Source organism: Lepidochelys kempii, chromosome 20 (assembly GCF_965140285.1).
Source record: "Lepidochelys kempii isolate rLepKem1 chromosome 20, rLepKem1.hap1, whole genome shotgun sequence".
Classification (NCBI taxonomy): Eukaryota; Metazoa; Chordata; order Testudines; family Cheloniidae; genus Lepidochelys; species Lepidochelys kempii.
In genome coordinates, this window is record NC_136399.1 from 22,856,342 (window position 1) to 22,869,996 (window position 13,655).

At 48.5% G+C, this 13,655-nt stretch overlaps 1 protein-coding gene across 2 annotated transcripts in view; it reads left to right on the top strand.

The window, feature by feature from the left end:
- The first annotated feature begins 531 nt into the window (after positions 1-531).
- The window catches only part of TECR (trans-2,3-enoyl-CoA reductase), a 44,811-nt gene continuing 31,687 nt past the window's right edge, over positions 532-13,655 (top strand). The window contains exon 1 of one of the 2 annotated variants that reach the window (XM_073319094.2): positions 532-692. In XM_073319094.2, coding sequence (XP_073175195.2) covers positions 678-692 — 15 coding nt within the window. In that variant the 5' untranslated portion in view covers positions 532-677. The other variant, XM_073319093.2, reaches the window with a different exon arrangement.

Sequence of the window (13,655 nt, forward strand, 5' to 3'; positions counted from 1 at the left end):
CCCCACAAACCCTCCCTGTGCCCTTCCAGCCCTCCCCAACCCCCCGAGTCCTGCCAGTTCCCCCCAGACCCCCAAACCCTGCCAATGCCCTCCCGGCCCCCTCCCCCACAAACCCTCCCTGTGCCCTTCTAGCCCCCCCGAGTCCTGCCAGTTCCCCCCAGATCCCCCAAACCCTGCCCAGGCCTTTCCGGCCCACTCGGACCGGCTGCGGGGCCCCCTGGCCAGAGGGACCAGTCACCAGGAAAGCGGCAGGCCGGGGCCGGGCGCACGCTGGCAGGCAGAGACAAAGGCTATTCCACAGCCACGTGGCTGCGTAGCGGACCCTTCCGTGTTATGGCCTCCGCGCCTTGTGTCTTGATTGGCTCCAGGCGGGCAAAGCTCTAAAGGGATTGGCGCGCCGTTCCGTCATTCCCGTCCACCTAGCTGGCTTCCGATTGGCCGGAGCCTTGTCACGCGCTTCAGTTTCCATGGGGACGCTTGGGGCGGGCTCGCAAGCGGAGGGGCGGGACGTGGAGCCCCCCGAGCTCTGATTGTCTGGCTCTCGGCGGCCTGGCTCCTACAATTGGCCGTTCCGACTGGTCGGACCCCGCCCCCCAGGTGAGAGTGGGGACGAGTCACGTGAGGGGAGCGGGTGCCAGGCGGCGGCGGTAGCAGCGGCGGTTGGAGCGGGAGGAACTATGAAGCACTATGAGGTGAGGAGGCGGCGGCGGCGGCCGTAGCCCCAGCCCCGCAACGCTCGAACGCAGGGGCCCCCCTCTGCGGGCCCTCACTCAGCCCGGCGGCGAGAGAACCGGTCCCACAGGCTCCGCCCTGAGAAGCGGTGGGCGCCCACTGCGCATGCGCAAGACCAGCCAGGCGGCGCTCGTGCGCACGCGTGGGATGAGTGGGCGGGGGAACGGACGCGTAAAGCGCGAAAAATGTGACGGAGAGGTGAGAGTGCGCATGCGCGTGCCTGATCTCTGGACGAGCAGGCGAAGGGCACATGCGCTCAGCGAAAGATGTGGGTGGGAGGGTGAGAGCACGCATGCGCACATGGTGGACAAGGGCCTGGGTGCGCATGAGCTGGGTGGATTTATATCGCAAGCAAGGGGGGGGCTGCTGGGTAGGGGGGCAGATACCCCCCCCACCCGCCCGTCCTTCCAGACCTGCCTGCCCTTGACTGTTGCAGGTGCCAGCTCCAGCAGCTTGCATGCACGTGCCCCTCTCTGCACGTCCCTTCCCCCAGCAGGGGCATCCCCAGAGTCACCGGGTCGTGCTGGCTCCACCGCTGCCTGAGCAGCCTCTTTTCATTCACTGCCAGCTAACTCACTAACAAGGCACTTGTCGCCCTCGGAACCATCCTCTGCGTGTGCGGAATTTAGTGCTGGCTTGACAACGCTGGGCGCCTCTGACCCCTGAGCAGGGGCAGAAGTGGCAGCCTCAGCGTACCCCCAGTATCTTCCTGGCCAGTGTAGAGGAGGATTTGGACTCTGTGGCTGTTTTGGGTCTTGTGGACACGTCAGATGGTAACTCACCATCTCTGTTGGGCTGGATTCCTGCTTATGTTCCCTTGAACCATCCGGTGTCTCAACCCTGTGCCCTACCTCCCCTCCGCCCCCTTCAATTAGAAAGGAAGAGGAGTGGGTTTGTGTAATGATTTCAAGTCCAAGCACTACTGCGGTCTCTAGAAGGAGATTTCTGCTCATGGGGTTATTTCTGGTGAAATGTGAACAGACTTTTACTGTAATTACCATGAATGCCAAATATCCTATGGCAGTCTTCATAAAAGGTGGGCATGGCCCATTGGCTTTGATCAAAAATTTCCCCTCCCACGGCCAGAAGTGGTTGCATTTCAGTGGTTCTGGATGAATATAGTATAAGTGCTTTGGGGCGTCTTCCTTCCGAATAAAAGCTGCTTATATGAATGTAAAATGATTTTTATTCTTTCCTTAATTGTTTGAAAGTTCTGAAGTCCTCTGCTTTCAGAGTGACGTTTTTGGAGTGAGTGTGCAGACTACCCACCAACCTAGAAAACTACTTAAGCCTGTAAAGAGAAGCTGCTGAAATCAGCTTGGACAGCTATGGGGAGAGGAGGTCACAGCAATCCTTGCACCTGTCTTGTAAACAGATATATACCCAGATATGCAGGGCTATTAATATTGGCTGTAAGTACAGCTCTCTCAGCAAGTTCAGCAGTTTGCCAAATGCTTCACTTGGCAAATTGTCCAACCAGAATGTTGAATGCAGGGCATAAAGTAGGGGAAGATTTAATAACTCCCACATGTGCTCTTTTGATCTGGGAGGAGAATCTGGAGTGCGACAGACTATCCTGCAAACTGAACATTGTACTCCTGACTCTTCCCACCCTCAAGGACAGATGTGTGTGCGTGGACATGCTCTTCCTGATTCGCTGACAAGGTCAGAGCTGGTTATCTTATGCAGGTCAGCTCATGTCAGCTGTGGTCTTAACACCATCTATTTACCTCTATAGAAAATGGCAGCTGAACCTTTTATGGCTATTAATGATCCCTGGCAGTTGTACTAATAAGGATACAGGTAGTTGAAAACTGTAGGCACACCTAGGGGTGAGATGACAACCACATGGTGAAAATTAAAAGCTACATAAAGAGGTGTAGGATTTGTGCTGCTCCTAGCAGTCTGGGCTGCTAGAGGGGACAAAGGTCTGCACCAGTGTGGACAGTTCTTTCTTTGCTTGTCTTACTGCCTTATCATAGCTCTCTGCCCTTTGGATCACCTCCCTGAGCATAGAAAAGGGAAGAACCATTTGTTCCCCAAAACCTGGGGTTCTGGGATTTCCCTGACAAGGAGGACTCCCCCAAAAGACAGCTGTATTTGCAGTTCAGAAAACAGGTACCTGTGCATCACATTCTGCTCACCCCAAGGAACTAGTTCAGGAATACTGGCTTGTGTCCTCAGACTGTAGATTGTCTCAGTGGGATTGCCACTAAACACCTTTTTATGTGGCTCCCAACCTATGTTAGTGGGCACCACGGAGCCCAGCAAATATGGAAGGGGGACGTGCAGGGACCTTTGGCACATAGTCTTCCAACGGAAGGATTCCACACCAAGGGAGAAATCGCCTGAGGCACCCTCTCTGTCGCTGTATCTCATGTATTTACAGTGTCAGCCTCTAGTTTCTAAGCCCTGATTTTACTCCCACCACGGAGGAGTTGGGAGAAATCTTGGAAAGGCTGCTTGGATTGGGTGTGGCATGTGATCTGACTAATCGGACCAGGGCCTCTAAAGATACCACGGGAGCTCCTCATTGCTCTGCAGCCCTGAAAATGCTTGTCACTGTTCTAGACTAGTGAGTCTTGTTCTCCCTGTCAGTAGGAGTAAGCGACTCTCCCACCTGCACGTTACCGCTAGCAGAACATTCAGTAGGGGAGTGATAATGGAATATGGAGTCTTGTGCTCCTAGGTGGCTGGTTTAAATTCAACCCTGGTTGGTAGTGAGTGAAAAAAATCTTATTTACTGTCTTATTGGCTTTCAGTGACCTGTGTGTGAAACAATTTGTTGGGTTACAGTCCAGTTCCCATGAGTCAGGCATCCATGTCACTGACCCCCATACGGACACTAACTGGTGCCTTAGCTGACAGCCTCAACAGACAGCAATGATTTACAGATTCCGAGGTCTGAAGGGGCCACTGTGATCATCTAGTCTGCTTTCCTGTAGAACACAGGCTAGAGAAAGTCCCCAAAATAATTCAAATCAGCTGCAGAAAACTGACTTCCCTTCTCATCTCAAATAAAGGCTGAGGATATTTCCAGGAGAGGGAAGCTTGCTCTGCCACTCCTGTTCAGGGCACATTTACAGTAGCACTAAACGTGCTTCATTAACAATTTTGTATTTAAAAACCTCAAGGTTCCTTTACTCTTGTTCTTACTGAGCACATGGCTGTGCTGGGAGGATCAGGGAAACCCACAGAAGCCAGTTAGGTAATGAAACCTCTGAAACACCAGCTCAAACTCTCTTTTTTGTAAGAGAGGCAAACTTTGAGCTTCCCTGAGATGTGGAACTTGCGGGGTTATTGTGAGCTCTTTGGATCTTTTAGTTCTGTGTTTGTGCAGCACCTAGTACAATTGGGTCCTGGTCTGGGAGGACTAAGGCTGTGAGGTCCTGCCACAATAGAAATAATGTTCTGTGGTTGCTTGGAGCAGAGGGGATGTGTGGAGAGGGAGAAGAGCTTCCATAATGGTCCATTTGTGAGGACTTGTACTGGGTAGTCAGTAAAACAATCTGTATCGCTGGTTACTGGTGAGACTCTTGAAATATATTGAATCTTGCTTCCTTCTTCAGGGTGACACTTTGGCACATCTCATGCTGCCTGTGTATAAATGGCATAAAGGGATCCCCCAGGCTAGCTTAGATTTTGCAATAAGTGTTCTCTCTCTCTCTCCTGTTATTGCTAAGGGTGGAGCAATATGACAGAGGCGTGGTAATTGCTCCATAATTAAAGTTGCAGCTGACTTTGCATTTTTGGCCTTGCCATTAAAATCTACCAAGTAACTTACTGTATGAGGTCAATGTGACGTTAAGTATAACTTTTCTACCAGACTGGCGGTGAATTGGATGGTGTTTCCATTTCAGAGTTCAAGAAGTCTTAATGTTTTTGCACCACTTTCTAGCAAAAAGCAGAAGAGACACAATTTGGCTTGCTGGACTCCCTTCAATGAGACCTAGTGACCAAATCAATTGAGTTGATTTAAAATCTACTTTCAGGGGATTAGTAAGCTCTTACTCTTGAGTGTGCAGCTTTCAATAGATCGCTGTTCGCCAACCTTGGTCCAGATCATTCAGTGCCTGCTGGAGAACACTTAAGCTTTTCATTTTCTTAAAATGTCTCTAGCCCTTTTTCGTGCCAAGAGAGCTCAAAATGTAACCTAATTGTTAGGAAGACTTGTAAATGGAAATGAGGTTTTCCCACCCAAAGGCACCCATGATGGGGAGACTTCCCACCTTGGCCAGGGGTGTGTGTGTAAAAACTAATGCATCTCCGCTGAATGTCCTGTTTCTTGTACCAGTAGCGTCTTGTTGCTGCTGTGAACCATAGGGAGGGGGTGAGAACTGGGTGTGTGGGGTTGCTTGTTAGGTCTGCAGGAGGGGAGATGGCCCATTGAGCCTTGGGAGGGTTGTTATGCATGCACACTTGAGCTTTAGTTGGCTCTGTAGCCCCCTTGTGAGCCTTTTGATGGGAGACTCCTCTTCATGCTGGATCGTCTGCTAGGTCAGCTGGGCCTATCTCACCTAATCAGTTTGCTGCCATCACAGGCACTTTGGTCTCTCTTGGTCTCCTGAGGACTGAAGTGCTTTGGTCTAATTGAAATCATTGGGCTCAGTATTGTGGTATCTGGGTGAAATGGAATAGCCTGTGCTCTCCAGGTCAGACTGGATGATCTAGTGGTCCCTTCTGGCCTGAAACTATGAAACTCTGCCTGGTCTGTGTTTTATCTTGTGCCTTTAGAAAACAAGCTCTTCAGGACAGGGAGGCTGTCAGTTGGGCACATCAGACCCATGGCACAGTTGGATCTACCTCCAAGGAATTATAGAGGTGAAGCTGCCTGCGTTACTTTACCAGCTAATATTTCCAGTCTTCTGGAGCTAACAATCAATGCATTGTCTCCCACTTCTGCATACTAATGTACTGCTGGCTTCACCTCTTTGAGACAGTGTAAAGTAATGGCTGTTGTGGTACGGCTGTCAAAGTGTATGGGAGTCAAGTAGTGGGGGGGAGGAGCAAGAGGGGGTAATCAGAATGATGTGACTTCCAAGGTTAATGCCTCATGACCAGCTAGAGGTGGAAAGAAGTGTTGTATCAAATCTCATTTGAAAGCTGATGGTCTGTGGATCTCGGCTTGCAAACAACATAAAGCACTTGTTACTAGGCTTGAATGTAGCAATGTATTATAGAGGACCAAAAATTAGGTGGGACAGTACACTTCCAGGAGGACAGCATATCCAGTATATAACATATATACATCTGATGAGCTGTGGTAACAGATACTGACCTCCACGGTCTTTGGAGTCATCAGTTAGATAGCTAAGTTTAAACTCCCCAGCATGCCAAGGTCCAGTGCCTGGATACTGGGAATCTTGGAGCTTCCCGCAAGGACTTTCTTTGCTGAGCAGCCTGGGAATTAAAGTCCTGGATGAATCAACTGTCAAACAGTGTCACTTTAACAAACAACTGATGGCCCCTTAGCCTTTGTATTCCTTGAACAACTCCTCCCCTAAGGCAACGTTCAGGGTACAGCAAGGGTTTTAAAAATCTTTTAAAGAAAGAAAAACTGTTTAAGATGCCAAATTATTAATTGTGGAATTGGGTGTCTAACTCTACTCCAAATAAAAGAAGCAAAGGGTCTTTCAAACATTGAATCTATTTTTGCTGCTGTGTGAGGGTGTTAAGAGACCAACAGGCAGAATAAAAATCACTGCCCCTATTAGTCAGTTGGGATTCTCTTTTTTGGTATGTGTGGTGTCCTCATCTGCCCAGTTCCCCACTTCTTAGTAGACATGACCTAACTTGTAATATTAAAACCTGACACAGCCCCCTTCAGTGTCTACATCCCAGAGAAACAAAGGGAACACACATTTCCCCTCTCTTCTCTGGTCACCTTGAAGAATGCTCTGGAGGAGGCAATTTTAATCTTTTCTGTGGCTGGAACATAATAGTTCTGGGATTTCTTGATGGAAGTGCTTCTTTGAAGCCTCTCCCCTAGCTGCTCTGCATCTGGCAGCTCCTGCTAATGCTGCTGAAGGATTAACCTGCTTGTGGGTTGCACTGGGATGCAACTTCAAAAGCCAGTGCAATGCCACTGCTCATGGAGAGCCATTGATGAGGCTAGAACTAATGTGGTAAGTGGCCCTAGGAATGCAGTAGAGTGATGAGACATTTCAGGACAAACTCACAACTGGTATTACGTCTCCCAGAAACTTCAACCAGCATCTCTGTCCTATTGTTAGTGTAGCCAGTCAGAAACTCTGCAGATCAGTATGGAATTTGAGATCAGGCACCAGACTGGGAGTCAGGAGACTGGCTTTGCCACTGACACCTTATGTGCCAGTCATTTCACTGTCTCCTTGCCTCCATTTACCCATCTGTTAAATGGGGGTAACAGTACTGACCTTTGTAAAGTGTGCTGCGATCCCAAGATGTAAAGCCCCTCTAAGTGCCAAGTATTAATAGAATTTGGTTGGAGTTTTTGGGGTGGGATTGTCCAAAACTCCTGCTCTAAAAACTAACTCTTAAATTCCCCATTCCTCCTGTATCCAAAATATTGATCAGCTCCTTAGGGAGAGGAGCGATGCACAATGGATGGGAACCCACCTTGGCAAATGCAGGGTTCTGGGTTGATTTGTGATCCCCATGTGCTTCTTGGAAATCTAAAAGGAGCAGGGTGCTTGTAAATATCAGTGCCCTGTTCATGGGTGGATATCGGTCTGATGGAGCAGGTGGGCATGGTGCCCACAGCCGAACACGTTTATTTAGTCTGGCTTACATCTCTTCAGCTGATGCTGTTCTTTAATGCTATTGCCTCACAGCAAATAAAGATCAAGTGACCTCCCTTTCTGTGGTTGCCCTCAGTGCTCTGCTCCTGTCCACGCTTCATCTCTAATCCTCTTGCAGACACTAACAACAAGGAGTCCGGTGGCACCTTAAAGACTAACAGATTTATTTGAGCAAATAAATCTGTTCATCTTTAAGGTGCCACCAGACTCCTTGTTGTTTTTGTGGATACAGACTAACACGGTGACCCCCTGATACTTGCAGACACTCGTACTGCTGGCAGAGGAGGAGGGTGCATTGTGAGTAAACCTGCCAGCAGGGGTTTGGTAAACTTCAGGTGCTTGTTCCTAGCAGAGAGGTCTTGAATTGGGCAAATCAAAGGGCCACTCTCTCCATTGTTTTTTTTTTTTTTTAAATAGGTGCTATAAACAGAAAGGTCTTTTCCTTGTTATTACTTCCCCGGAACAGTTTATTAAATTGCACTTGTCACTATTCTGTTTCCTCTGCATTTCTTGCTGCTCAGACAGCAAAAGTGATTTAAATCAGTTTGTTGTTCATACAGTCCTTTTCACCTTCAGGTGGCTAGTAGCCATGGCTGGCTTGCAAACACCACTGGCGACGTGCATTCTTAAAACAGTTGTTTGCGCTTTAAAAGAAAATGTTTCCGTGTGTGTATATATAAAAGCTTGTTATCATATTTAAAATGTTGGGCCTTGTGTCAATGGCTGTTTCCTAAGTGCTCCAGGCCAGGGGTTGTCTCTCGTTTGTGTCTGTAGAACAGGGGTCTCAAAGTCCCGGCCCGCAGGCCAGCTGCAGCCCGAGAACCTCCCCACTGTGGCCCGTGGCGGGGAGACGCAAGCGCAGCTCCCATTGGCTAGCGGAGAGGGACAGAGATACCATCACTAGTTGCCGGGCAGAGTCAGCCATGGCAGGTGAAGAATTGTATAAAGTTGTATGACAGTTTTATTATTTCTAAGAAATTTGAAATAAAAAATACAATATAAACGTTTTCTTTTCTGAACACCACCTTCAGCGATGATATTGGCCCGCTGAGAGGATTTGAGGACTGGCACTCGCCCTAAGGTAAATTTGAGTTTGAGACCCCTGCTGTAGAGTGCCTACCACAGTGGGGGGCTTATTCTTGGCTGGTGCTGTCGTACAGATCTCTGCCTTGCCTCTAGTGGTGCTGCTACTCCAGTGATGTGAAGGGACGGTTAGCGTGTAATTACTCCTCAGATCCGGATGAGGGTGTTGGAGTCTCTTTTGCACTAGGGCATTCGTGTGTACGCAAGAGGGTGCTGTTGGCTCTTTGATGCCGAACAGATGTTTTTTGATTTATTCTATTTTCAGTTAGGTCCTATCCTGCCCTGGCTTAGCATGGTATTTAGCAGTAAAAGCCCTCCTGAAACAGGAGCCCAGCTTGATAAGCATTTATATAAACTGTAGAGACAGGCCTGGGTTTTTTTTTTTAAATGTTGCAACTTAATCGTGCTTTTGGCTGTCTGCACCGCTTGGGATCAGCAGCTCCATAGAAAGCAGGATGCGGTTGAAGCTGGGGAGTGGACACAGCTGCCTAATACCAAAATACAGTCACACCTGGATTCTGACATCTTACAAAGCCTCTGAGCTCAGTGTCGCCCCAAACACCAGGCCTGCCCCCTATTCCAGGACCCATCTCTGCTGGCTCAGTCTTGTTCTGGTTTCCATACCCCGTGAAGGAGCTGCTGGCTGGTGAAATTGACAACTGACTGGCTGAGCTCATGTGCATATCAGGAATGCATCCTCCCCAAAAGCCTGTTATATGTTAACCTGCTGCTCTCGCCCACATGAGGCCCCCCACTTCTGCAAGTGTCCTTGAGCCAGTCCTCTCCTGTCAGCAGAGTCCAGTTGGTGAGGCAGGCACCCTTTTGTCTTGCCCTGTCATGGTGCCCACTGAAATAATCTTGAGCATCGGTGGTCCAGGTGCTAGCCAAGAACTTTGGAGACCCCGTTTCATTTCCCTGCTCTGCAGCTGACTTTCTGCATGACCTTGGACAAGTCACTTAGTCTCTCTGTGTCTGAGTTCCCCATCTGTATAATGCGGATAATGGCACTGCCCTGCCTCACAGGGGGACTGTGAGGATAAATAAATTGAAGATTGTGAGATCCTTGGGTACCATAGTAACAGGGCCAGATAAGTACATAGATGTCTCCCCACCCCCTGTTTACCATGGATTTCAGGACTCTTTCCACAATCAGTTATGTGATTGCTCAGAAAGACCCTCTTGCTGGAAAATGTCTCTGGCTAAGGCTTGTGCCGGGGTTTCCATTATTGCTGCCCTCTGCAGAGTCATGCTCCCAAGCGAAGCGCCCAAGCTCTGCCAAGACAAACACCTGTTGCTTGCTATAACTGGAGAGCCAGCACGGCTATGAAATAAACATCATACAGCACAGTATTAAAGAGATGCCACTGCCACGTCACTTCATGCAAAATCAAGCTCTGCTGTCGGTTGCAATAACCGCAGGACAATTTACGGGGTTGGATTAATGATTTATTTGGAGCCAGATATATTTTTTTTAAAAAAAGCCAAGCTTTAGTTCAGGCACCAAAATAAGGGGCCTGGTTTTCAAAAGCACTCGGCACATGGGGCTGGGAGCACGTTGAGTGCTGAACTCTGGCTTGTGGTCCTGTAAACTTTGCACATGATGTTCTGTGCAGCTACAAAGATGCATTGCAAATCTGAGGGCCAAATTCATAGAATCATAGAATATCAGAGTTGGAAGGGGCCTCAGGAGGTCATCTAGTCCAAACCCCTGCTCAAAGCAGGACTGATCCCCAATTAAATCATCCCAGCCAGGGCTTTGTCAAGACTGACCTTAAAAACTTCTAAGGAAGGAGATTCCACCACCTCCCTAGGTAACGCATTCCAGTGTTTCACCACCCTCCTAGTGAAAAAGTTTTTCCTAATATCCAACCTAAACCTCCCCCACTGCAACTTGAGACCATTACTCCTTGTTCTGTCATCTGCTACCATTGAGAACAGTCTAGAGCCATCCTCTTTGGAACCCCCTTTCAGGTAGTTGAAAGCAGCTATCAAATCCCCCCTCATTCTTCTCTTCTGAAGACTAAACATCCTCAGTTCCCTCAGCCTCTCCTCATAAGTCATGTGTTCCAGTCCCCTAATTATTTTTGTTGCCCTCCGCTGGACTCTTTCCAATTTTTCCACATCCTTCTTGTAGTGTGGGGCCCAAAGCTGGACACAGGACTCCAGATGAGGCCTCAACAGTGTCGAATAGAGGGGAACGATCACATCCCTCCATCTGCTGGCAGTGCCCCTACTTATACATCCCAAAATGCCATTGGCCTTCTTGGCAACAAAGGCACACTGTTGACTCATATCCAGCTTTTCGTCCACTGTAACCCATAGGTCCTTTTCTGCAGCAATGCTGCTTAGCCATTCGGTCTCTAGTCTGTAGTGGTGCATTGGATTCTTCCGTCCTAAGTGCAGGACTCGTCCTTGTTGAACCTCATCAGATTTCTTTTGGTCCAATCCTCCAATTTGCCTAGGTCCCTCTGTAACCTGTCCCTACCCTCTAGCATATCTACCTCTCCTCCCAGTTTAGTGTCATCTGCAAACTTGCTGAGGGTGCAATCCACACCATCCTCCAGATCATTTATGAAGATATTGAACAAAACCGGCCCCAGGACCGACCCTTGGGGCACTCCACTTGATAGCAGCTGCTAACTAGACATGGAGCCATTGATCACTACCCGTTGAGCACGACAATCTAGTCAGCTTTCTTCTATCCACCTTATAGTCCATTCATCCAGCCCATACGTCTTTAACTTGCTGGCAAGAATACTGTGGGAGACAGTGTCAAAAGCTTTGCTAAAGTCAAGGAACAACACGTCCACTGCTTTCCCTTCATCCACAGAACCAGTTATCTCGTCATAGAAGGCAATTAGATTAGTCAGGCATGACTTGCCCTTGGTGAATCCATGCCGACTGTTCCTGATCACGTTCCTCTCCTCTAAGTGCTTCAGAATAGATTCCTTAAGGACCTGCTTCATGATTTTTCCAGGGACTGAGGTGAGGCTGACTGGCCTGTAGTTCCCAGGATCCTCCTCCTTCCCTTTTTTAAAGATGGGCACTACATTAGCCTTTTTCCAGTCGTCCGGGACTTCCCCCGATTGCATGAGTTTTCAAAGATAATGGCCAATGGCTCTGCAATCACATCCGCCAACTCCTTTAGCACTCTCGGATGCAACGCATCCGGCCCCATGGATTTGTGCACGTCCATCTTTTCTAAATAGTCCCGAACCACTTCTTTCTCCACAGAGGGCTGGTCACCTCCTCCCCATGCTGTGCTGCCCAGTGCAGTAGTCTGGGAGCTGACCTTGTTTGTGAAGACAGAGGCAAAAAAAGCATTGAGAACATTAGCTTTTTCCACTTCCTCTGTCACTAGGTTCCCTCCCTCCTTCAGTAAGGGGCCTACACTTTCCTTGACTTTCTTCTTGTTGCTAACATACCTGAAGAAACCCTTCTTGGTACTCTTAAAATCTCTTGCTAGCTGCAACTCCAGGTGTGATTTGGCCTTCCTGATTTCACTCCTGCATGCCCAAGCAATATTTATGTACTCATCCCTGGTCATTTGTCCAATCTTCCACTTCTTCTTGTAAGCTTCTTTTTTGTGTTTAAGATCAGAAAGGATTTCACTGTTCAGCCAAGCTGGTCGCCTGCCATATTTACTATTCTTTCTACACGTCGGGATGGTTTGTCCTTGTAACCTCAATAAGGATTCTTTAAAATACAGCCAGATCTCCTGGACTCCTTTCCCCCTCATGTTATTCTCCCAGGGGATCTTGCCCATCAGTTCCCTGAGGGAGTCAAAGTCTGCTTTTCTGAAGTCCAGGGTCCGTATTCTGCTGCTTTCCTTTCTTCCTAGTGTCAGGATCCTGAACTTCATCTCGTGGTCACTGCCTTCCAAGTTCCCATCCACTTTTGCTTCCCCTACTAATTCTTCCCGGTTTGTGAGCAGCCGGTCAAGAAGAGCTCTGCCCCTAGTTGGTTCCTCCAGTACTTGCACCAGGAAATTGTCCCCTACATTTTCCAAAAATTTCCTGGATTGTCTGTGCACCGCTGTATTGCTCTCCCAGCAGATATCAGGGTGATTGAAGTCTCCCATGAGAACCAGGGCCTGTGATCTAGTAACTTCTGCAAGTTGCTGGAAGAAAGCCTTGTCCACCTCATCCCCCTGGTCCGGTGGTCGATAGCAGACTCCCACCACGACATCACCCTTGTTGCTCACACTCCTAAACTTAATTCAGAGACTCTCAGGTTTTTCTGCAGTTTCATACTTGAGCTCTGAGCAGTCATACTGCTCTCTTACATATAGTGCAACTCCCCCACATTTTCTGCCCTGCTTGTCTTTCCTGAACAGCTTATATCCATCCATGACAGTACTCCAATCATGTGAGTTATCCCACCAAGTCTCTGTTATTCCAATCACATCATAATTCATTGACTTGGCCAGGACTTCCAGTTCTCCCTGCTTGTTTCCCAGGCTTCGTGCATTTGTGTATAACCCGCTGATCGCCCCTCTTTCTCAGTATGAGGCAGGAGCCCTCCCCTCTCATGCACTACTGCTCGTGCTTCCTCCTGGTATCCCACTTCCCCACTTAACTCAGGGCTTTGGTCTCCTTCCCCGGTGAACCTAGTTTAAAGCCCTGCTTTCTTAATCTGGGGTAACTGCTGGAGATGATGGAGTTGCTCCAGATTTTGCAGGGTGTAAAATGAGAGGAGAATCTGGCTTTAAAAAATAAGAACTCAAGACCGTACAGGACAGGACTTTAGAGGAAAGGAGTCTGGTCTTAAGGAGGAGACTGAGTGACAATGATTGTGAAATGTTCAGGGAGGTTTGAAAGGCTACAAAAGCAGAAAGTTCAGTAATAATGGGTGACTTCAACTAGCCTCATATTGACTGGGTAAATGTCCCCTTAAAGTGTGATATAGAGAACATTTCTAGACAGCATAAATGACTGCTTCCTGGAGCAGCTGGTCCTGGAAACCCACAAGGGGAGAGGTAATTCTTGATTTAGTCTTAAGTGGATCACAGGATCTGGTCCAAGAGGTAACTATATCTGAACTGCTTGGTAATAGTGACCA